The sequence below is a fragment of the Ambystoma mexicanum genome, chromosome 14 (genome assembly GCF_040938575.1).
Source record: "Ambystoma mexicanum isolate Mex_15411 chromosome 14, UKY_AmexF1_1, whole genome shotgun sequence".
NCBI lineage: Eukaryota > Metazoa > Chordata > Amphibia > Caudata > Ambystomatidae > Ambystoma > Ambystoma mexicanum.
The window spans coordinates 449,514,838-449,541,073 of NC_090940.1; the positions used below are offsets into that span (position 1 = coordinate 449,514,838).

A 26,236-nucleotide genomic window follows, 5' to 3' on the forward strand; every position below is an offset into this window, starting at 1 on the left:
CGTTGCCCCTGCCTGTCAGCCCCTCAAGGGAACTGATTTTTAACCCACTCGCCAAAATTGCTGTTGTCCCATTCCTTGAGGCCTTTGGAATGCCTGCTCTGGAGGGGAAGGCCCATAATTAAATCCCATCCCAGGCCTATTCCTGCATCCCCTTGCGAAATGCCCCCATCTCCTGCAATACCAGCACTGTGATGTTCCCAATCCTCCTCCCTGAGTCCCTGTCCTCCCCCACCCCCCACAAAGCCTCCTGCTCTTGCTCTTTTAAATCCTCCTCTTCCCCTTGGTGCTCCTTCATAATACCAATGTGGGTTGGGGTACTGTCCTCCTCCCACCCCATTGTCCGTGTCTTCCTTCGCCCCATAGTGCTGCAATTGTGGCATTCACAATTTGTTGAGCGTTTCTTGTCCTTTTCCTCCTGAACCGGTGCTGTCACAGGTGCTTGGATGACAATCTTATTTAGTTTCTTTTCCACTAGTTTTTCCTTGTCCGTTTGCCGCTTCTGGGCTGTCTCCCTGTCCTGCTCCTTGATTCTCTTACAATGGTGGACTATTATACTTTTTATCTCTGTTCACCCATTGGCTTCCACTCCCAAAATTGCATCTAGTGCCTTCTTTACCTCTTTTGGTAATCCCCTCTTTACGATGAAAAAGAAAAATGGTACAGAGGTCCCATTGCCCTCCCGTCTGAACTCTCCCCGTTTCCTGTAATTTACGAATAAACTTAACTGGGTCCTCATCATCACCTATTGTACATTACATTAAAGAATGTAAGTTAGGGGTATCTGGGTACATCCTTCATAGGGCATCCCATACCCCCTTGCCCGTGCCTCATTAAAGGCTGCTTCATCTTGTTCATTATCTGCAAGACTTACCGCAGAGCACCCAGCCCTTGTCCATATGTCCCAAGCCAACTATGGTGACCAGTAAACTCTTATAGTCTCCTAGTGCTAAGGCTACCCCTGCTGTTTGTTTTTCAAATTCATAGATCCATTTACTAGCTCCGACTATAACCTGGGTGTGAGCTTTAATCACATTATTTTTGTCCATTTGAAGCCATGGCACATACTGCGTTATCCCTACTCCTTTATGTATAAGAGGCATCTGCATATCTATTTTTCTATCCCTTTTGTATACTTCTGATCTTGCACTACCACCATTAAATCTGGTATATTTCTTGGTCTATCCCTCCTCACTGCCTCTTGTGGCAGGAACAGGTTTCTCACCACCTCCTCTCCCTGATCTCCTTCTTGCCCTGCCTCTTCATTATATCTACCACCTGGATCTTCCCATTCATTTTCCCTTGCTTGTTCTACTTCATGTCCCAGGACCGTCCATACCCTTTGCCCATCATCTTTTTCAACACAAACATTTCTTATTGCCCCAGGGTTGAATCTAAACAAAAAATCTCCTGACTTCCAATTCCTTATTTTCTGCACTGGTACCCTTATTTCTAGTGATACTACTTCAGGTTTGTGTAACCTGATCAACCTTTCCTGCAATGCTCTTAACTCGTTGTCTAGATCTACTTGTGGACCCTCTGGGTACACTGATGCTACGAGCATCTCCACGCTTGTGGGTGGGTTATATGGAGGTGCAAAAGCTCTTGAGTGCCCCCCTTACCTCCTAGTTGCTAATCCTGATACTCCTGCTGTTGACTCTCTCTCTACCACTGAAGGCTTATAAACTGGGTTTGTATACCCTACTGCAGGTTTAGGCGTTACGGGTATAGCCCCTTGGATCTCTTTTTCACCTTCCCGATCTTCCATATATATAATTGCCAGAGATCTAGAATCATTTATTTTTTGGAATTTGTTCCCTTTATATTTGCTACTAAAAAGATGAACATTTTTTCTAGCATGCTTCTGTTATGGGAGACGTGCTCTTGCCAGTAGCAGGTCACCCCCCCTCCCCCATTCCTATTAAATTACCATTGTTTGTGGTACTTATTTATTCTGTCACAGTACAGTGGCAGGACCCTACACATGTGTTTTGGGGTTTCCACTTTTATTTCTCTCTCTCCCCCTCTCTTTCTTTCTCTTTTTCTCTCTCTTTCTCTCTCTTTCTCTCTCTTTCTCTCTCTTTCTCTCTCTTTCTCTCTCTCTCTCTCTCTTCTCTCTCTCTCTCTCTCTCTCTCTCTCTCTCTCTCTCTCTCTCTCTCTCTCTCTCTCTCTTTCTCTCTCTCTCTTTTTCTCTTTCTCTCTCTCTCTCCATTTTTTTTACCACAAAAGACAGCAAGAGAAAATTTACACAAATAATTGACTAAAATCCAGGCCCATTTCTTATACCTAACCACTACTTTTCTTTTCTTATATCCTTTGTAATACTGCTTTCCCAGCTTTTCTTAATATGCTGAGGACCCCATTGATTTTACTGCCATAAATGAATAATGCGTGGTACTACCTTCTCAACCTATTATGGCTGAGGATCCCTTTCATCTCAGTCTTTTATACGCTGAGGAGCCCTTTAACCATTATAAAAAGTAGAAAAACAGAAATATGCGACAATTTCAATACATAACCCACCTCCTATCCAGTCTACTCCTTAACACATCACCTGACATCCTATCAAATCTATTCCTTAACACATCACCAAAAAATCCTATTCTATAATACATCAATAAAAGTCCTATTCCATTGACCTTGTACATCATCCACATCACCATACTATCATTCCATCATCATCCTTTCATACATACATGTTCCCATGTTGTTATCACTAAGAGCACTTGCAAGTGACATTAGAAGAGTATACTCACATTTATGTGCGTGTTCACTCGAGTTTCCTCCCGTTAGAATTCCTAATGCTGGCCTGTCTTTCTGGAGCCATGCCCGCTTTAGTGAGCAGAAGATTTCTATTAAAATGGCTCATACTAAAACCGTTTTCAGGAAACGCATGTTTTTTTATTTAAAGGACTGGTCACTATAGATTGCCGTGGCTCTTTACTTGGCGACTGGCCTGGGGCTTCGCAAAATACGGGGGTGAAATTGAGATCAGGTATGGGTCATCACTGTAAGGGTAGCCCAATTTAGGGGTTACCCCTTAATTACGCTCGCACCTGAATAAATGCAGCACTCTAGGGGAGCAAGGCCAACAGTCTTATCTTGCAAGAATAAGAAGTTTAATCTGTACAGAAAGGAGGATGGGGCAAAGAACTCTGCTCCTGAACGGTCTGTTCTGTCCCTCAACCGTTCCAAGCTCCTCCAGACTGGAGCCAGGCAGGAGTTTATATACTGTTAACTTGATGTCGTAGCATCTCTGGATATGGGATGGGCTTTATCCCAGCTTGTCTTTCTTCCATGCAAGGGATATTCCAGTCTTCCTTCCTACATGGCCAGATTTACATTTAGGACATACTACTTTACATATCGTTAGCTTATGCAAAAATACACTGTCACTTCATTTTTCATCATGTTGCTACTTATGAACATTTATATATAAACACATTTTCCCGTCATTCTCTCCATACTTCACTCATATTTTTATCTGGTCCAGTAATTCCCCTTAAAACCTTGTTTTCCATAACTCTGCATGTCGTGCATTGAGCATGCACAATCCCATTTTAGCATACATGTTTTTTTGATGGACAGCAGACAACTGGTGAGCCACTTCGTGTGCTCTGCCCGAGCTTAGCCTCAGTGATGTAACACAGCATTCTCTGCGATCCATTTTTAGCACAGGGCACATTTCTTTTGGCAGCAATCCTGCTTCTGTTGTGCGTTTAGAAAAACTAAATAGAATTGAACATTTTACAAATGTATTCAGATAAGTACCTTATATTTAAATAACTGCCAGCCCATGTCAGTGTGATTATATTTGCATGCTAGCTCCTTCCCAACAGGGACCTTTACGCGTGAATGACCATGGGTACAGTACACATCACACTAGAGATAGTATTACTAGACCCGCCCTGTTAATGTCAGTTTTCGAATTTCTAAACACATCTTGTAATACTCTGCGACTTCCGCTAGATGTTGGACTATGCAGAGCATCTGCAGAGCATCTGAATCTAAGCAGATACAAGCACCAGAAATAAGATTACGGTGAGCAATGTATCCCTTCTCCAGTGTTGGTATCCTTCATAGTTTCACATACGCCCTCTGGCCTTCCCGTCCAAGCAAACAACCTCTTCAGGGGATTATCCTCCATCTAGAGTGGTTAGAATCTGAGGGGAAGCTGCTGGGGCCAAGAGACATACTGAACGTCTTATTATTCTGGACCAAAAGCACCCACAACGACGTTGGTGGGGCCCTCGCAGTGTCAAAAGGTTTTCCATAGGAAAAGTACTAAATTAAAGTAACCAGGGATTCCCAGCCTGAGTACTGGGAATATTCAATAGTTACAGGTAAGAAATTGCTCCCTTTTAACCCTTCTAGAGTTGACCTCAACTCACCTGTGCAGGCCTTACAGCGTGTACCCCAACAGGTAAGCTCCTCTTGAGCTCCTGTGATTTTTTTCCAATGAACTCCTGACTGTTTGATTAACATTTTCTAAGAAAAGCTGCATCAGAACTGGAACTGTCCCATTGACTTTGGCTGTCCTGGTTTCCTAAAGACTCCTCTTCTGCACCCTATTGGTTTTGGCAGTGCTTGTTCCCTTAAAGGTTTTAATTGTTAACACTATTATTTCTGGGATAAAAGATTGCATACATCCCTCTGGGAGAAACGATATCTATTGAACCAGTTGCTGCAGTGTGTTCTACTTTGACTCTAACAACTTTCCCTCCCAATTTCAAATTTCTTATTGGTGAACAAAAGAAATGGCTCATACTGACCTTGATTGATGTCACTCAGTGTGCTGGAACATGTTTAGCATAGAAAGAAATTACCCGCCTGCATTATTGGTTCTTGTTTAAATGAATTCTATCTTCCATTGAATGTTATTACTAGTTGCTACCTTTTTAATGTTTGCTTAATTTGCCTTGTGTATATATAAATATTTTAATATAACTCGAAGTGTGTAAGTGTTTACTTGGTGCCTTGTGTTTACTGATTTCATTGTGCTTCTTTACAGCTCACATTACCCCATCTAGGATAAGCCTGACTGCTCCGCCACTCTACCGACTTGTGTAGCACAGGCTTATATTAAGAATTGGGTCCCTAATACTAAGAGATAAGGCTAGTGAAATCCCACACAAGTTGGACTTTATCAAATCTTACCTAACAATGGAATCGACTTAGTGGCAGGAATGATAGCGTTGGAGAAATTACAGTATCATAGATGAATGATTGATGGGCAGTATTGCACAAAGGTTCCGGAAAAAGGTCACTTTTAATATGGAGTAATGTATGTATTTTCCCTCTTGCTTTTCAGCTGCTCCTTCCAAAGCGAAACCAAGTGAGACTGCCTACTCTGCACCCCCAAAACCTGACGCAGCCTCACCACCTCCTGTCGCTGAGCCTATTCCTACCTCCATGCCCCGTGTACCGCCAGTCACTGCTCAGCCGATGGACAGCAAACCAGGTTAGTCCTGCTTTCATTAAGCGACACTTGTTGAAATTTTATGGGGACTTTTTATTTGGTGAGTGAATGGTGAAGGATATTGCAGCATTTTGGCATTAACGTTCTACTCGGAAGGAATCGGGCCACTGAACGCCACCCCCTATTGTTCACGTCAGCCACATGTGGCCTTGTCACCAATCAACTTTGTGTCCAAGTACAGGTGTGCTTTGTCATTCAGTCAAAATCTCTTATTCAGCACAGAGCTATAAAAGTGCATGGTAAACACAATTTGGTTAAAATATATACGTACATAAAAGCGAATTTCATCAATAGCACATTGGCTCATGAAAGTTAACTCGAAAGGACATGTATGACGGAATAATGAGTATACTGTGAGGAGTTGGGAATGATACTCGACATGATTTTGGCTAAAGACCTTTATTATAACGTAAAAGGAGTTGGGAAATGGCCTTGCTGTCTCTGCAGTAGCAGAGTTTCCCTACCTAAACTCAAAACTAAGGATCTGTTGGTGCCAGAATGTCCAAAACAAAACCATCCTGTGTTCAAAGTACTATTCAAATGGATTGTGTCCTCCCATGTATTCCTCATTTTATGATGATTATCCTTCCAGTTGCAGCTGCTTGGGAATTTTTCGACAGTGGCCGCTGTGTGCCGTAGAGTCGATGTCCCTCGAGGGCCTCCGTTCAACCGTCGACATCCACATCGGATTAAGTAGCGCTCGCAGTGCCTGTTGGCTCCAGTTCCGCTTTTCTGAGCGAACGCTTTCTGAGCGAACGCTTTGAAGAATTATGGCGCGCTTCGGTTCTTCACTGAACTTTGTTAGCTATTTTCAATCAACGCAAATGTCTTCCCTGTCAGCTCCATCAATCCCTAAAACGGGCTTCAAGAAGTGCCAAGTGGATCGAATGCCGATCACCGCCCCCCTCCGCATATGTCTGTGGTGTAACTCCGTACCGTACCGCCGACTAACTCCTGTCAGGCAATGGCCGAAAAGGCTCTGAGGGAGCGTAAAGGTGAATTATGGTGGGGAGCTTGCATTCAAAGTCTCCTTCGAAGGGCTCATAAAGGAAGTCTGATGAGTCGAGAGATTCTCCTCGATGGAAAAGATCTCGATTGAGATGTCGATTGCGCGCCCTTCATCTTCTTCAAAGAAGGTCAAGAAACCGCATCTTAGGTCACCTTCGACCTCTAGTGATTCCTCAGCCGAGGTAATGGTTAGGAAGAATTCTCATAAAGTGCTAATTCCCTTCACCTTCAAGACCCCCAGGACCTTTGCTGGATTTTGAGACTTAATTTTTTTTACCTGCCAAGTGTGTGGCCCTTTTTTCCCACTCTCTCATGTATTTTGATGTGTGTTTTACTCTAGTTTCATTTGGTTATGGAGTTTTAGACAACTCGATAGGCATCTTTTCATTTGTGTCACACAGCACCTTCAGTGCAGTGGCACAGGGAAGCCTTTCCAGGCTTTCCCAAGGTTTAAATGCCTTCTCTGGGATAGATTACTGTTTCCCAGGGTAAGTTAAGTGAAATTGACTTTACTAGTCTTTTAAATTCCTAAACCCAGCACACCCTATCTTACAATAGAGTGCTGAAGGAGTTACTTAGTATCCCTTGTGTCTAGATACTCATGTAGCAGTCAAATGGTACCCTTTCCTCTCAGAATGGCTGGTGGCAGTGGTTTTACAACAAACTACCATGATTTTTCCCGACTGCGAACTTTCAATAGCTCTGGTAGCGTTAAATCGCGGGAGCCATGTTTTTCAAGATGGAGTCTGAGCCCCCTTTGTTTAAACAGGCCCCGTCTTTTTTTTTTTGCCATTTCATTTTTGAAAGGTCCTTCTAGAGTTTGTCTCTGCGCGCCAAACTAGGTTTTGGTCCCTTTGTTCCTTTGCCTTTGGCGGGCTTCAGGAGTGAAGACATTCTCCGGCGCCCGAGTTTCTGGGGTGGGCAGGAAGTGATGGAGGTGCCTAAAACTCCCTGTGCTTAGTCTCTTAGGATACCCAAATGCACTCTGGTGTGATTGGCTGGCTGACTGTTCAGCAAGGATAGCCACTCTATTGCGCGAGTGACAGCTAGGCTGGAATGAATGGGAGAGAACTGAATAAAAGGCGAGTCTCTTGGCTTGGAAGGCAGTCGACCACTGGAATGAAAGAACCGAAAACGAGCTTGAAGATGACGGCTGCTGCAACTCCTGGACTGTTGGTTTGCCCGGTGTAGCCCTGCTGCAGGTCTGAATCGCCAAGTTCACCGCGACGGGGGAAGCCCCTGCAAGGACGACTCCTCCCTTGAGTTTATGGGACCAATCAACTCAACAGTAATGTACCTGGATACTCGCCTCAGAGCTGGTTGACTTTTTCTCAGCGTGATGCAGGAAACCGTAAAACCAGGGAGGGAGACACCAGTTTGTGCTTGATTTACAGCTACCGGATTTGAAGATTTGCCAAGCTTTTTCGACTGTTGAAGTGCAGTGCAGGAGTCCCCTGACGTCCTCCCTCTTGTCCCCACGACTGAGGCCCAGGAACAGCGACATCTGCAGGAACTGCCAGGAACAGAAGTCATCAGCTGCCTCTAGTTCTTTGTTTCTAAAGGTACTGCAATACCCGACAGAGTACTTGCCTCTCGCGGTGAAAGTGCTCGAAACTTTCCCAACCCACAGGCCTAATCAGCTTGTGACTCAGCATATAATTCTTCTTGCTACAAACTACTGCTAAGAACTGTTGCAGATACTTTTCCGTTTAACTACCAGAACTGCTTTATCCTATCCAAGACTTTAGCTTAGCCCATTGACTTTGGCCTAGCCTATTGAATTGAATTGACTATTCTGGTGAACTCTAAATATTTGCACTGCCTAAGAATAACTTGTGGCCTTTCATGTTCTAAATAACCTATGCCTTTTTGCTCCTCCTTCAAAGTATTCTGAATGCCTCAGAAACTTAGAGTGTATAGTACTGAAGTATATTTGTGTGTGATATAGAACAGCCTCCCTCTAGTGAATGATTTATAACTGACTGTTGAATAAATTAATAAGTATTTTAACAAGAAACCTTGAGTGTAAGAGTTTGTTTGAACACCTGTGATTGTAGACCTCTGTGTAACATCATTATAGCTCACATTCCCTCGTGAGATAAGCCTGGCTGCTCAGCTCCGCTACCAAAAACTGTGTAGTACAGACTTATACCAAAAGTTGGTTTGCTTACACCTGTAGCCTTAGTTGTGTGTAGTGGTCCCCAAGGGTACTGCATACAAACTCTGCTTAACCGTAATCAAATGTCCAACTAAGTCAGACTCCCCTGCAAAACGGAATGCATTTCCTAATCTTTGAGAAAGCGGCACAACCACCTCGAAGGACGAGCAGAAAGCCCATGCCCCTGTCGATCTGTATCAAGATGAAAAAGGGAAGTCGAAGACAAAGTCTTCAAAACGGAGACATAAACCGCTACAGCATCAAGAAAAATCTCGATCTGACGAGAAATCGTCGAGGGCTTTGACAAGTCAGGAATGCAGTCCATCGAGGGTTCCTTCGAAAAAGCATAAAAGGCTGACAATGCGGACTCATTCGCTAACACCACTGGAGTCTGAGCCGTCGGTGTCGAAGTCACTCCGACAATATCAACTCTGACTTCAAAGTCGTTGTTCGTGATTACATCGAAGTTGTTGAAGCCAACAGTAAGTCTATATCATCTGTCTATCAAGATAATGAACCTTCAGATGATAACAAACGTCCATTTGGGTTACGATATGGCACCTGTAATGTGCCCGAGGAATTTATCTCGGAGTCTAGGTTAAAAGACTTGTATGATAACCTTCAATCAGCCAGTGGATTAGATTCCTCTCCCGAACTGGAATTTGGTAAACCAGATCCTGCTGTGACTCCTCATATAGGAAGCTGATGAGCAAGGTGATGGAGTTCTTAGGATGGAGTAGGCCTACTCCTTCTTTTGAGCAGGATGAATTGACAGATATTTTGGATCAGGGTCCCCAAAAAAAAAAACAATTTTGCCCTTTCACATTGTACTACAAAAAAGGGTCTCAGCAAATTGGGAGACGCCAGAAACTGCAGCTGCAGTAAATAAACATTTTGCTAAAAAATAAAGGCCATCCAGCAGATACCCAGAGTACTTGATAAAACATCCAACACCAGAACGTTTGGTGGTTCAGGCTGCTACATCTACTAAGCAATCAGCATACCCCTCTATCCCAACTGATAGGGATGATAAGAGAGTGGTTGCCTGGGCGAGAAATATTTACTGCTGGCAGTATGGCATTAAAGTCAACAAACGCAACTTGTACCTTGTCAAGGTTTACATTTACCCTGTGGGACTGCATAGCTATGGCTGCTGACCACATCCCGGAAGGTGAAGAAAGAGACTGCTTCTGGCAATCATCAATGATGGTAAGGAGGCAATGGGTGAATGCCTCCAGTCCGGTCTGGATACTGCAGACATCAGCAGATCTGTGGAAACTAGCACAGTGTTGAGCAGATTTGCATGGTTGAGGAAGTCCGGATTTGCACCAGATGTTCAGTCTAGGTTCCTCAATATGCCCTTTGATGGCTCAAGGCTGTGTAGCAGCAAGGCTCATGTGTTTGGAAAAGCTGCAGACCTCGAAAGTGGTGGCTAAATCCTTTAGCGCTGCCATTAGACAGCCTCAACACTCCTACTCCAGTTCATCTTCTTGGAGGGATAAGTCCTTTCGATTCTACTCCTCAGTTGGAAGAGGAAGAGGACAAGATGGTCAAAGAAGGCAGAGAAGTTTCCCTCGTGGTGGATGAGGGAGAGGTGCTAAACCAACCCAAACAGCAGCCGTTTTACCCTCAGATGCTGCTTCAGCCATCTCAAACCCACTCTGAGGCATTGACTCACAAGACCCTTGTGGGAGGCAGACTTACTCAGAATCTGAAAGAATCGCAGGCCATTACTTCAGATGTTTGGACACTGGAAACTGTAGCCCAAGGTTACTGCATTCCATTTAAAAAAAGGCCTCAGGATAAGCCAATGAGGAACAACTCTTTCAAAGTTCCGGATCCGCTCCTTGTGCAGGAAATCTTGACTCTGCTACAGAAAGGTGCTGTAGAACCAGTACCGGTGGCGGAAAGGAACAAGGGTTGGAAAGTGCCATACTTTCTAATTCCCAAAAAGGACAGAGGATTGAGACCCATCCTGGACTCAAGAAACTTGAACAAGTTCCTCAGGAAGGACAAGTTCAAGACTTTGCCCTTTCCCAACTCCAAGACTGGATGGTGTCTTTGGACCTTCAGGATGCTGCTTACTTTCATATCCCTATCCACCACAAGCACAGAAAGAACCTGAGGTTCGCGGTTGGTGGTTCTTATTATCAGTTTCGAGTTCTGCCATTCCAGCTGACCTCCACCCTGAGGTCTTTTCTGCCAAGTTGATGGCGATGGTGGCAGCGAGTCTCAGGAGAGGGGGGATTCACTTCTACCCCTACCTGGACGATTCACCCGATCAAGCCCGGGAATATCTCAGCGTAACCTGCCACTCTCTTCACAGACAGGGCTTTTCCCTCAATTACAAGAAGTCCCACACGATACCACCTCAAATTAATGTTTTGATTTTTTTGTAGCAGTCCTGGATGCTTCCTCTGAGAAAGCCCAACATATTCTGCAGATGGGTCACCAAATTCCAGCGTGCCCAGCATCTTCCGGGCTTCAAATATATATTTGGTTTGTTTTTTTAGGTTGCTCGGTCTCATGGCATCCTGCATTTTTCTGCTGCCAGAGGCTCGTCTCAAAATGAGATCCCTCCAATGGGCTCTCAGGACTCAATGGTCCCAATTCTCAGGCAGAATGTCAGACCGCCTGAAAGTTCCAGGCAGAGTCTCTCGGGACCTTCTGTGGTGGTCTTGCAAGGACAACATTCTCAAGGGAGAATCTTTTTGGCAGCCATGGCTGGAGATAACTGTAGTGACGGACGCCTCAGTCACTGGGTGGGGAGCCCACGCCAACGACCTGACAATCGGCGGTCGTTTGTCTCCATCAGAGTCGAAACTACACATCAACCTTTTGGAGCTCAGGGCAATCAGACTTGCGCCGAAGGCCTTTCTGTCCTCTGTAAGGGGGAATGTCCTGATAATGGCAGACAACACGTCAGTTGGAAACCCTCAAGTGGATCTGTTTGCGACCAGTTTCAACCGGAAGTCCGAACTGTTCTGCTCCAGGGAATTTCCCCCCAGAGGAGCTCTAGGTGACACATTCGTAGTGGACTGGGAATTTCCACTTCTGTACATGTTTCCTCCAGTCCAGTCATTCCTTAAGAGATGAGGTTGAGAAAGTTCTGGAAATCCATGATCCTAATTGTCCTGGATTGGGCCAGGAGGATGTTGTACCCGGACCTTCTGGACATGTCAATCTGCCCTCAAATGTGTCTTCCACAAAGAGAGGACCGTCTCTCGCGAGAGGAGGGTTGGGTTCTCCATCCAGAGGTCAAGACACTCAACCTTCACGCATGGTTTGTGAGAGGTTGAGATTCAAGGATTGGGACCTCCCGGATGACGTAACGGAGATCTTGCTTTCGGCCAGAAGGCCAGCAACAAAATCTTTGTACCACTGCTGTTGGAACAAGTTCAGCAGCTGGTGCAGGCATAAGAATGTGGATCAATTTCTGTGTGACACACCTATGGTGCTTTCTGTTTTGTTACATTTGGCAAATTTGGGGTTGCAGATTGGAACATTGAAAGGTTACCTGGCGGCGCTATGTATTGCAAGCGCTCTTCAGAGGATTCATATTTTAAAATCCCTCTGATTGTTCAATTCCTAAAGGGCCTTACTAATGTATTTCCACCAGTTCCATTCAAAGTCTCTGTATGGGAGCTTTACCTGATGTTAAAATGTCTAACATGCATTCCTTTTGAGCCTATACTCTCATGCCCATTAAGACTGTTGACCTTCAAAACTGTTTTTCTAATTGCAATGACCTCAGCGCGCAAGGTCAGCGAGTTGCAGGCACTTTGCAGTAAACCTCCACACACGGTTTTCTATAGTCAGTCAACACACTTTCAGTCGACATCATAAATCTTCAAGTCAATACATAAAACACATTAATCCATGAACATAAATAAAGCATGTCAAATAAAATCATCACAGTTAGCAAATCTACCTTTTTGAATGAGCAAACTTGGCAATACAATGTATCATATCATAAAACTGCCTTGGTAGACACACTATGGAGGAGAGCGTTGCTCGTAGCCTCTACACATATTCAGTGACCTCTTTTTGCATTATTGGTGCAGATTGATTAGCTTTTTATTTTTTTTGCCTCTAGGATCTGAGTGAATCTATCGACGGTAAAAACTACATGTTGCAAAGTGCTCGGTCTTAGAAATATCATTGCTGATCTGGTATCTCTCTTCCAGCTTCTCTCAATACAGGCTTCAAGTACATTTGCCACAAATATTTTGTTTTCTCACATAGCAGCTCGAATTGCGTCATGGTTTCTACCTCCCTCCCCACAACATACATTTATCTGAGTTGGACTTTCCATTTGACCGTAAGGTTTGCCACTTGGTGGGTCCCCAGTCTCACTTGCATAGTCTCACTTGCATATAGAGATATTTCTCATTTGGGGTGAAAAAATAGCTTGGTATAGTTGCCTGCCTGGGATCAAAAGCTCAAGGTAAGCCCGACACAGTTGTACCCCCCTCGTGCTGGCCAGCAGCTGGTCACTTGCTTTTTTTGGCCACGCATAGCCTTTGCTTTTTCCTTATGCCAGGTAGTTGGTTTTGGGGGTTTCCCCATAGATTGCCGCCTCCTATTTCCTGGAGAGTCTTTTTTACATGACAACACCGGTCTAAGGACTTCCCTCCATCCATGGACCTCACATGACTCGGGCGTCTCTGTATTTCACCAGGGCCTCTTGGTTCCTCAATCTTAGCCAGAACTAGGGCAGGACTAATGGACGCAAGAGAACCCACTAGGGTTACCTCTAACTCTAGAAATAACAATGCAGAGGGAGTGCTCTTGGGGAGTAGGAGCATTTTTTCAGGAATTTGGACTCACTGGTTGATAGTTTTTCCAGGTTTCCATGCCCCCACAATTCTGCCCCGTATAGGGCAGCTGGAACTGTGCTTCCCATACAAGTCTAGCGCTGGTGAAATAGCGCCACGGCCACAACTAGCATGTAATGCCACAAAAGATTCCTCAAATGTATCTAGGGTGATGGCAGAAGGCTTCACTTGGGCAACCCATCGCTCTGAGTCTTGGAAACGAACCCCTAGATAGTCGAAATTTTTTACCTGCTCTATTTGGTTTCCATTCACCCCTAACTTTAAAGGTTTAGTTTTTCCAAACATGGCTCTGAACACCATTGATTTTGTCTTGTCTGTGTTCAAGTGCAGCTCCAACTCGTTGCACTTGGGTACAAAAAATGGCAATGATTTTTCCAACCCTTGCAGGGTTGTTGCAGTATTACAGCATTGTCTGCATAGAACAAAGCAGGGTGTTTGTCCTTGTCCATTTTGGGGCAGTCCTGACATTCCATAAGCAAATTGTCAATTATTTCCTGAATATACAGGTTAAATAAAATGGGCGCCATAGGGCAACCCTGTCTCACCCCCTAGTCGCATCAAAATCCTCAGTGGTTACACCCCTAGCCTAATTAGCCTGATCAAATAAGCCTGGACTTTACAGAGAGATGGTTATTGCCAGAGTTTTTCTCATGACACTTAATCAAACGTGGCCCTCAAAACGAGGAAAACAGCGTACCGTTTCATATGCTTCAATACTCTGTATTTTTGGATCAGCAATAGTAACAAAAAACATAGCTCAATTTTTCCTCTATTTATTCGGAAACCTGCCTTGCATTGTTAACCTAGACTTTCAATTTCTTTAAAATAATCTTCCCAAACAGTTTGCCAGCACTATCCAATAGGCATATTGGGCAGTAGTTAACTGCGTTTTCCATCCTATCTTTTTTATACAGCGTAATTGTGATGGCCTATGCCAAGATTCTGGGATTACACCCTCCCTGATGATTGCACGTGCACCAGGTGGAGACGCCGTCCATGCGACATGGTCCAGGCTCTTCATCCGTTGACTGGTCCTCCCAACTGCCGTCCGAATCCCCATCGTTTTCGCGTGCTTGCCTTTCCAGTAGTTCCTCCTCGGTGTACTCGGGCTCGTACATATACGGCATTATTGTGGCCATTGTGCGGTAAAGATAGTAAAATAATTTACAGAGATGGTACAGGTGTTCACACGGGCTACAAGCGGCGAAGGTAGCTGACCAGAGCACTGAAACGAGTCACAGAATACTCAAAGTAACACAGAGAGAGGAATGGAATCGAAAATCTGCTGCTGTATGTTGTGAAACGGTCTGTTTATACTTATTGGGGAAAGAGGCGTCCTGCCATTTCCATGGCAACACGTCAATAGCTGAGGCGCAGCGATTGTTGACACGAGACGTGCTTGAAATGGGCAGTACGCGTCTGCTGATGTCAGGCTCAGGGGCGGGGGATTTGATTTAGTGCCGCAAAGGCAGGTGAGCCAGGTCGATGCGGCGGAATGATAGGATTATCACAAAATGGAGGCTGATTTCGAGTGCGATAATGGGCGAAAAGTCGGGTAAGGTCCATAGGAAAGTTTCCTACGATCTACCGATTTATGCTTACAAACACATGGCCGACCCGTTGGGACAATAAAAAAAAAGTCCCGGAACTATCCTTTAAATACCCTACACAAGACCGGGGACAAGATGTCCACCTATATTTGGGTAGAGATTGCATGCACCACATCATCTAGTGTTATGAACCCTTCCCCTTCGCTCGGTATATCAACTTTTATGTGTAGTACCTCTGTGATGCCATCAGCCACCACTACTCCGTACAGGCTCTCTGCCCCGATACAGCAATTGGTTTTCTGCTCACCTCTCAAATCCTTGTCTGTTACAAGCTGCCAGAATAGCACATTATTTTTTATTTTGTAACGCCTCAGACATAATTCTCCAATTTTCATGTACAAAATTATTTTTTGGGGAAGCTACCAACTTTTTGTACTGTGAGCGAGCCCAACGCAATTTGTTTTGTCTGCTGACCCCTTATTGTCTATGCAACCCAGTATTACCTTTTGTGCCTGACGACACTCCTCCTCATACCTCCCGTTTTTTAGCACTGTTATCTTTCTGATGGTCTTCTTGGGATTCAGAAATATGGGGAAGCAAGTTATTTTTCATACTTTCAAATGCCTTCAGTACGGGATGGTCTTTGGTCTCTGGGTTGCAAATAATTTCTAGGTTGTGGATAATTGAATTATCCAGATCTTGTCTACCATTCTGGGTCATAACCTTTGTCCACCTCACTGATTTACGGGCATGGCCTTCCACATGCAATAGGTGTGCATGTCTAGGTTCCGTAGAGTTAGCTTCCTTTTGAGCCCCTCTACCAATTTGTGCGTGCAGGGGATAATGGTGTCTCTCTGTTCTCATTTGGATCGAAAAATCCTTGACCTTAGCCCAAGTTACCCCGATCAGCTGGCTAAAATTACATTTAAGGGCTACAATGACTCATCGATCATAGATTATATTTTCATATCGGGGTAGCACTCTGTTGAGGTGGCTCGGGCTTGGTCAGTCCTGCTTCGAGGGAGTCTGGAAGATCTTCCTGGAGCTTGGGTCCTGCTTAAAAATGATGCTATTCTGGTGTTCCTGTCCCCTGGCACTCGGTTCCTGCAGCAGCAATGGAAGTACAGCCAGCAGAGAGAGGGTTTCCAGTCAAGTTCGTCCTGGGGTTGTTTGGTCCCACCAACCCAAGGGGAGAAGTCGAGGCAAATTCTGAGCTTCAGCACTGCAGCTGGGCTTCACCGGGCAAACCAACGGTCCAGGAGTTGCAGCAAGCTGTTCTTTTAAGTTCTTCAGATTCCTAGTCGACTCTGCCTTCCTTGCAAAAGACCTTGCCTTTTATGCAAGTTGTTCCCATTCATTCGCAACCTAGCTGTCACTCACACAGCAGGGTGGCTGTCCGCAAAGGATAACCAGCCGGCCAATCGCCTTTAGGTGCATTCCTGTAACCAAGTGGATAAAGCACAGGTAGTTTCGGGAACCTCCCTTGCTTCCTGCCCTGCCAGACACGCTGGAGCCAGAGGCGGGCTTCACCAGTGAATCCTGCCAAGGACAAAACAAACAAAGGGACCAAACCTGGTTTGGCGGGCAGAGTAAATCTCAAGAAGGACCGTTCCAACAGAAAAATGGTGAAAAAAGATGACCAGGGCTATTTTGACAAAATGGAGACGCATGGGTGCTAGGAAAAAGTACACCACTGCCACTACCCATTAATTGTAGAAAGGAGATAGACAAAGGGGATACTAAGTAACCCCTCCAGCACCCTATTGTAAGATAAGTGTGTGCTGGGTCTATAAAGAGTAAAATGTTAAGTCAATTTCGCTGTACTACTCTTGGAAACAGTAGTTATCCAAGAGAAGGTATTTAAACCTTAGCAGAAATCCAAAGGACTACTCTGTGACACTGCCCTGAGGGTGCTGTGTGTCACAATGTAAAAAGATGAGGCCTATGGAGTTTGTCAGACTCAAACCAAAAGAAACAGAGTTCAAGTCAAATAAAAATGCATGAGAGAGTGGGAAAAAGGTCTCGCTCTCTTCAGGATAAAAATCAAAAGTCCTAAGGTCCAGCAAAAGAGCGGAGGGTCTCTGAGGTAGAAGCGAATTAGCACATTTCTGAGAATTCTTTCTAACAGCACCCAAATCCCGTTGCTGTCTTGGCGGAGCCCTGCTCTGCGGTTGATCTCAGAAGACCTGGAAAGGCACTTTGAACCCTTGGAGTGGTGGGAACAATCCCTCTCTACGTCGCCTGGTAAACCTGCAAGTAAGCCTGCTTAGAAGTTCCCCTGGGCCATCCAGTGGACTGTTTAGCTTAATCCTTGGTTGCCGCGCAAGAGCATCGTCGTTTCGAGTTTCAACTGGAGACTTTGGGAAATCGCAGCTTATCCAAGAAAGCACCCTTCTGCCGAATTTCGTTTTCCCAGCTCCTTTGGGTCCCGAGATGGGAGTGTGCATCATATTCGTGCCCCTGTGTCACTGTGCGACAGTGACGGTCACTGACAGTGGTTTTCCTTCATTCCTTCATGTGTGCTGAAACCTGCTGCATCTGTGTTTTCTTCATTCTTCATCTGAATCAAGAGTTACTGCTACTGTCCCAAACTGGACCTGTATCTGCACCAGTAGCACATGCAAATCTGAAAGCCGAACCTAGAGTTGGCAATCGAACCTCTCATGACCACCTCTAGACCTGCCAACTCTGGACCAAAACAGAGCTAAGGGCGTTGAGTAGTGAAGTAATTTACCGGCGGCCCTTTCTTCATCCAAACGCATTTATGCATTGAAGGTTATTTTGGCCTTCTCTTTGGCTTGGGTAGTATTTGCTTCCTAAAGCCCTCCGAAAGTCGCGAACAGCTTTGTTCATCTTAGCGGATCCCCTCTAGACTCTTGGAACCCTTTTCAGCCCTTCCGAATTCTTCCAGTTAACTTTGTTCTGCTCACTAAAAAGTACTTTGTGAACTTTATACATTACCAGGCATTTTTACACATGCATCGAGCACCAGGCTCCATTCATTTTAGGGCTGGACTTCTAAAGTTTGGGTTGCCACCTCGGAAGACTGTTGGTGCTATAAAAGTTATTTACCCTTTTCCTTAGCAGGCATTGGTGAAGTTACTAACTTTCTCGCACTGACTCAAGTGAGTTTATATCTATTAAATAGTTTGTTGCTTGTGTGGTGTTTTACTATTGCATTTCAGTATTCATTTGTGCTTTTATTGAGCCTATAGTAAACCATTCTTGGTGTTTCACTGTGTGCTCATTGAAAACCGCTGATCCCTCACTCCTCATGAGATGTAGCCTTCACTGCTCTCCAAGCGACTGTGAATTGGTCTGGCTATCTTCCCAGAAGTGTCCCCCGTTAATGTAGTAAAGTTGGCCTCCTAAATATCTGTCCACTAGGCCAGTGTTTAGAAATCCATTCTAACAGACAACATTACTTTGTAAACAGTAAGCACCTACCATTCATACTTATTTTGAGAATATACTTTATATATCAATTGTAAGTAAAGTGTTGATGCAGGCAAGTCATTTTGGTTTAGAAAGTCCCTAGCAGGGCTCTCTTTGGTCCTAACCCTACTTGTTAGGATGAATCTGGAAATTCCAATGTTATTTGGGACCTAAAGTATTTTGGGGAGCAAGTGTTTGGTCTGTTATGGTCTCAACCTGGATTTAATATTTTACTGGAAATAGTGTGTGGTATGTATAGAGTTCTGATTGGCTGACTGGAACATTGTTGCTGATGCATGATTCAGCCTTTTGGCTTGCTGAAGGTATGTATTCCTCCAAGATGACGGACTGCTTTCAAAGCCATGTGCATCACTCAACGCGCGTCACAAGACTGGCTCAGAATACCTTCAACAGAAAATAAGTTGCTATCAACCCAACAGAAACCTGCGCTCAGGCACTGCACTCCTCTACTCCTTGTGATCCCCACCTTCAAATCAATTAGACCTCTTTCTCCATCCAAGCCCCTGCTATCTGGAATTCAATGCTATTTAACATCTGGCGCTTAGAGGGCCACCTGGCCATCCGGGGTGAGGGGTGGGGGGGGCGCAGGTCATGGCTATTCCCTATACCACCCTGACAAACCATGCCCTCTTGAGCTAGCCAATAACTTCAGGTATAGGTAGACCGGGGCAGCAAAGAACTTCCATAAAATCCCTAAATGATGGTAAGAATAATCTAATCATCTTCAGCAGAACACAGGATAGTCTCCAAGCCACATCTATGAAACCAAGCTGCCAGCCAGAGGACACAGGTACGTATCACTCTTCATGCTTATGGAAGATAGCTGAAGGCAAGGCCACCCACCTGCACACATCTGCAACTATACACCACTCCCAATGGCACATCGCACAACACCTCTGCCATTAGAATACAGCTATCCCCCAGACCAAAAATGTGGCCTAGCTTGCCACATAAAGAGTTCTACTACTCTCATATACTCTTGTCAACTTCAAAGCACCCATCTACTTGCCAGCTTGATATGGGTAGGTAGTTAGGGACTCGGCCACCCCTACTCAACTTCGCGTTGGCCAAAATGCACACATGCATTCTAAACTCCCCTGGCCAATTTTCCCAAACCTTGGACTATGGTCCCCTCACTGTGTTTACCTACAGTGCTTTGGGGCCATACCAATGGGATAAAGGTGCTATACCAATGACACATTACTTTACTTTACATTCGCCATATCCCATGCACTTTACATTTTATTTTTTTTTATAAATCTTGCTTGACAAGCAAACATTTATTTAATTTTTTTTATTACAGGGACTAGAAATTGATAATAGCTGGTATCTGTAAAGCCGATTTTGAATGATTTATGTATTGGTTATCTTCAAATATCTATTTTTTAATCCAAGGTAGTTGTAACTTGGTTTTCAATGTGCTCTTGAAAGGAATACAAGTAATGTGGCATAGGATATGCCTGCGCTTTCCACAAGTAGGATGAGCATATGTTTTGACAATTTTTGCTTTTTTTCTGCAACTAATTTTTTTTGGCTTGTATTCTTTTATTCGGTAGTGGATGTAATCTGTTGATGCATATTGGTATTTTGTGGGGGTTTTTTTGTATCCATGCAAATTAATATCACTAATACTTTTGATTTGCTTTTTGTTATTGAAAAATCAATTATTTTTAAATAATGCATTATATCTAGGATGTTATAAAATGTTGTGGTGCTGAATGTGACTGCTTGGCTATTTTCTAATTATATCTCTGTTCACTTAGTGTCTGCCGTCAAGCTGACTGCTCCATCAACTGCTGCACAAGGAGCTCCAGCTGTGACGTCTCGTTCCGAACATCGGGTAAGCAATGGAGGGGGAATATTTGGATCTCTCACCACTGCCACCCTGGCTTTCGGCTTCTCACCTTTGCTTAATAGTGATTAAGAACTTGAGCTGCTGACATTATTTTCAAAACATTATGTGCATTTTACAATCGGGTTGTCTCAATGAATATCCTTAGAGATTGTATGTACACAGTGGGGGTCAAATATCTTCAGGATACTTATGGTGTACAATACACAAGTATTTTTCCATGGCACTCTGGGACAGAGGATTATGCAGGAGAGCTTCCAGCATCTATAAGAACATTGGTTTGAAGTAGAGTTAGAGTTTGTTAGGGAGATCTTTACATATCCATCTGGTGAGGGAGGGATTAGCAAAGTCCAGTTAGGCCCCACAGGTTATCCAAAGATAATACGGTATGTAGTGATTTTAACGAATACGAAACAAATGCAATTTTTAACTAACCCAAAAAACGAAAAACAATTATGAATGTTAAGAAAGATTGTATGCCAACCTTGTCCTCCTGGCTATAGGAACCCAACTGTTGGGCAAGTTTGTATGCAGTACCCTTTGGGTGCACTAAAACAACCCTGACCACCTGGCAATAGGAACCCAACCTTTGGTAGAAGTCTATACTACACAGGTTGGTAGCGTGTTGAGCAGCCAGGCTCATCTCGGGAGGAGCCAATGTGAGCTGTAGGGGAGTTACACAGTGATTCACAGTGAAGTATTAAAATGAACTCTTGCACACAAGGTTTCTTGATTAAACAATTATTAATTTATCAGTCAGTTTTAGGAAGAATTGCATGCAGTACCCTCTGGGACCACCACATACAATTGGGACTACAGGTGTAAGCAAAACCAACTTTTGGTATATGTCTGTACTATACAGTTTGTGGTAGTCAGCTGAGCAGCCAGGCTTATCTCAAGAGGGAATGTGAGCAGTAAAAGGATGTTACACAGATGTCTTACAATCACAGTGGTTCAAGTAGACACTTACACTCAAGGTTTCTTGGTAAAACACTTATTAATTTATTACACAATCATTTAGAAAACATTCACTAGAAGGAGGCAACTTAATATTATACGCAAACACACTTCAATACCAAACCAATACGTTTCTGAACAAATGAGGCGCCCCTGAAATAGGAGCAAAATGGCATTTCAATCACTTTCAATGGGTGTAAAAAGGCACAAGTTGGCAGAATAGATCACAAATACTTTCTTAGGCAGTGCAAATAGTTTTAGTTCACTCGAGGACTCTATTCAGTTCAATAGGCCTATGCCAAAGTCGATGGCTTAGTATCTGCGATAGGAAAGAGCAGTTCTTGAAGTAAACGGTAAAGTCTTTGCCAAAGTTCTCAGAAGTAGTTTGTACGAAAAAGAATCATATGTTGGGTCACAAGCTGATTAGGCCTGCAAGTTGGGAAAGTTCAGCAAACTTTGACCGCGAGGGGTAAGTTCTCTAAATAGGGTTGGCACAGTACCTTAATATGAAGAACAAGATGCAGCAGAAGATGTTGGTTCCTGGCAGTTCCTGTAGATCTCACTGTTCCTGAGCCTCAGTCGTGGGGACTATAGGGAGGACGTCGTGGGACTCCTGAACTGCACGGGATTGTCGGAAAACGCTGACAAAATGGAGTCACTTAGTTCCAGTAGCTGTAATTCAAGCACACAAGCTGGTGTCTCTCTCCCTGGTTAATCCTAACCAGCTTCGAGAATGGTATCCAGGTGGCTTACGGGTTGATTGGTCCCACCAACTCAAAGGAAGAAGTCCTTGAAGGGGATTCTCTGTCGAGATGAAATTGGCAATTCGGGCCTACAGCAGGTTTCACCGGACAAACCAACGGTCCAGGAGTTGCAGCAGCTGTCCTCTTCCAGCTCGTCTTCGGTTCTTTCGTTCCAGTGGTCGACTCTGCTTTCCAGTCGACGAGACGCGCCTTTTAAACAGTTTTCTCCCTTTCATTCCAGCCTAGCTGCCACTCACCCAGCAGGGTGGATGTTCTTGCTGGACAGGCAGCCAGCCAATCACGCCATATTGCATTTGGGTCTCCTTGGAGACTAAGCACAGGGAGTTTCGGGCACCTCCCTCACTTCCTGCCCACCCCAGACACTCGGACGCCAGAGGCGGTCTTCAATCCTGAAGCCCGCCAAAGGCATAAAAACAAAGGGACCAAACCAGGTTTGGCACGCAGAGACAAACACTTGAAGGACCTTTCAAAAATTCAAAAAAGAAATGGCAAAAAAGACCGGGACCTGTTTAAACAAAGGGGCTTAAGGCGCCATCTTGAAAAACATGGCTCCTGCGATTTTTAGCTACCGGTGTTCGCGATCGGGAAAAATCATGGTAGTTCGTTGTAAAACAGCTTCCACCAGCCAATTCAATAGAAAAGGGTAGCATTTGACTGCTAAATGAGTTTCTAGACACGGGGGATACTGGGTAACCCCTTCAGCACTGTATAGGAAGATAGTGTGTGCTGGGTCTAGGAATTTAAGAAGACTAGTAAAGTCAATTTAACCTTGCATTCTCTGAAAAACAGTAGTTTATCCCAGAGAAGGTATTTGAACCTTTGGGAAGTCTAAAAAGACATCCCTGTGTCACTGCACTGAGGGTGTTGTGTTACACACATGAAAAGATGCCTATGGAGTTACCTTAAAACTCCATAATCAAAGAACACAAGAGTAAAACACACATCAAAATACATGAAAGAGGGGAAAAAAGGCTCACGCTCTTTCCAGGTAAAGAAATCAAGTCCTCAAAATCCAGCAAAGTTGCTGGGGGGCCTCTAAGGTGAAGAGAATTAACACATGTATGCAAATTCTCCCTAACAGTCAGTTAGAATAAGCCTTTTTCAGAAGGGAGCAAAAATAAAGCAACACACAAATAAACTTCAATAATCCACACTCCTAGTTTTCAAAATCAGCAAATACCCATTTGGGATGACACACAGACACTACCTACACACTCGGGTGACTTCAATAGGTAGGGTGCTGTTGGCATTAATATATCACTGTTGCATTTAGAATTTTCTTGGGAGTAATGTTAGAGAAGAGTTCAGAATAAAGCAAGTATTCAGTTATTAAGTAGGTAGGTACTTTAAAAACAACCCCCCAATGCCAAGTCAATTAACCCTTTCCTGGAAGGAAGGCAAAACACATAAGCAGAAGAGAGAAGTCATTCAGGGAGCCAGGCCAGCCAATGTTAAGTTAGCAAAAGTCAAGGTGAACTGAAGCACTTCTTGCAGGTAAATAGAAAGTATTTTCCAATGTTTAAAAAGTCTTTGTAGAATAGACAAAATCAAAGTAGGGCCACAAGCAGATTAGGCCTGTGAAGTAAAGAAGCTGCAAGCAACTCTACACATGCAACCAAGCAAGTCTCCAACGAGGACAAGTGGCTACACTACAAGTGGTAAGTTCTCTTAGACTTTACAGTACCTTTAGGTCGAAGATAAAGTGCAGCAGAGGACGTATGCTCCTGTGCAGCTCTGCAGATCTCGCTGTTCCTGGGCCTCAGTCGTGGGGACAAGAGGGAGGACTTCTGGGGACTCCTGCACTGCAATGGGACGGTCACCGCTCGCAACTGGCAATCTTCGAACAAGTGCCCCTTCAGTGTTTCAGCTCCTCGCATCTACTGCAAATAGCAACACCATGGTTCCTGGCTGTTGTGATGGGGTTTCCTTGCATCTGGGGTCCCGCATTCTGTTGAGGGGGCTGAGGCTCGGTCAGTCCTGCTTCCTGGGAGACTGTAGGATCTTCCTGGAGCTCTTGGCCAGATTAAAAGCAACGCACACAAACTGGTGTTCCTCTCCCTGGCTATCCGGTTCCAGCAGCGACTGCAGTGGATACTCGACCATCTTTGAGAGGATGTCCAGGTGGCTTACTCTGGAGTTGATTGGTCCCACCAACTCAAAGGAGAAGTCCTTGCAGGAGCTTCTGTCGATAACGAATTTGGAGTTTTAGCACAGCAGCAGGGCTACACCGGGCAAACCAACGGTCCAGGAGTTGCAGCAGGCGTCCTCTTCAAGTTCTTCTTCGGAGTTCTTCTTCGGATATCTTCGTCCAGTGGTCGACTGACTTCCAAGCCAAAAAGCCTTGCCTTTTATGCAGCTTGCTGCTGTCAGTCACCCAGCAGGGTGGCTGCCCTTGCCGGACAGCCAGCCGGCCAATCACCTCAGAGTGCATTGCTGTCTCCTAGGGGACTAAGCACAGGGAGTTTCGGGCACCTCCCTTGCTTCCTGCCCCCGCCAGACACCCTGGAGCCAGAGGCGGGCTTCACTCGTGAATCCCGCCAAAGGCAAAATGAACAAAGGGACCGAACCTGGTTTGGCACACAGAGTAAGTCTCAAGAAGGACCTTTCCAGAAAGAAACGGTGAAAAAAAGACCAGGGCCATTTTGTCAAAAATGGTACCCTTGGGTGCTTTACCACGGCTGCAAACGCAGCCTACGGTAAAATCCCATAATGGTAGTAAAACGTAAACCACTCCCACCAGCCATTCAGTGAGGAAAGGGTAACATAAAAATGTTACATGAGAAGCTAGACAAAGGGGATACTAAGTAACCTCTCCAGCACCCTATTGTAAACTAGTGTGTGCTGGGTCTAGAAAGTTACAAATGTAAGTAAAGTCAATTTTACTTCACTGCACTGGGAAACAGTAGTTAATCCCAGAGATGGTATTTAAACCTTAGGGAAATCTGGAAGACTTCCCTGTGCCACTGTACTGAAGGTGCTCTGTGACACGATGTCAAAGATGATGCCTATAGAGTTTGTCAGACTCCACAAGCAAAAGAAACAGAGATCAAATCACATTAAAATACATGAGAGAGTGGGGAAAAATGGACTCACTCTCTCCAGGTTAAAAAAAATCAAGTCCTCAAAATCCAGCAAAGTTGATGGGGGTCTGTAAGTGTTAGTGAGAATTCTCATAAATGCTATGTTAATGTTAAAGGATATTTGTACCGCGCACTATCTCCACCGGAGTGGGCCCCTGGCGCTCTGGCAGATCTGAAAAAAAGAAGGTGGGGGGTCTGTAAGTTAGTGAGTAAAAGTGGGAAAAGTGCAAGGGAGCAGTGATGTGCTGTTGGCAACCTCAACCCAGTTAACACTGTTGGCTGGGCTTGGGGTGTTTCCTGGTCGGCAACCGACATGTGCTGTTGTGCGAGTCTGTGTGGTTTTTGATGTTGTTGCTGTGTAATGAAGTTTGCGCGGATTGTTGTGCTTATAGGCTTTGGTTGTGTGTTTGTTTAGAGTTTGAGGGTCGTATGCAGAGGGTGAAAATTGTTAGTGGGTTGGTAGATTGGCATGGCTGTTTGGGAGCGAAGCGTTAGACTTGTATATTTTCTCGTGGTGAGGTGCTCGAGCATCTCTACATCTCCATCCAGATCTGTGACCGGTCGACACTGGTCATGGCCAAAGGCCCTAAAACAGAAAAACCACACCATATAGTGATGGAGCCAATGGGGCACTTGACTCACTTATGTCCCTTGTCCCTTTAGGACTCATAAATACAGGGGCCCTGGCAGCAGGAACACTTTATTTCAGTGCAGGAGTGCTTTTATTTTACAAGAACTTTCCAGGTGCTGAAAGCCTTTATTCCAGAGAACATCCCCATGTGCTGACTCATCTGGTGTGACTCCCTATGCCTGGTCTTCAGGTGCTGACTCATTGGGTGTGGCAGGCAGGCTGAACATGGTGGGCGTGGCTTCAGAAGCTCCGCTATATAAACTGCACCATACTTAAGGCCGGTGCTTCGCGTTACTGTGCACACGTGCGCAACGTGACGCTCACCGCTGCTTGGAACAGTTTACTTACCTTTGAAACCAGGCGTTCTCCTGCATACTCACCTCCAGGAAACCGGTGCTTCATTGCTTCATCTGCAGACTCATCTCCTGACACTGTTCCCGGCGCCGCAGCACCGAGCTCCGCATT

The 26,236-nt window shown here is 44.8% G+C and overlaps 1 protein-coding gene across 1 annotated transcript in view; it reads left to right on the forward strand.

Moving 5' to 3' along the window:
* DLST (dihydrolipoamide S-succinyltransferase) overlaps window positions 1-26,236 on the forward strand; it is an 851,089-nt gene that overhangs the window by 536,442 nt on the left and 288,411 nt on the right. The window contains exons 8-9 of the mRNA XM_069637668.1: window positions 5,310-5,459; window positions 20,251-20,327. Coding sequence (XP_069493769.1) covers window positions 5,310-5,459; window positions 20,251-20,327 — 227 coding nt within the window. The remainder of the gene's footprint in view (window positions 1-5,309; window positions 5,460-20,250; window positions 20,328-26,236) is intronic.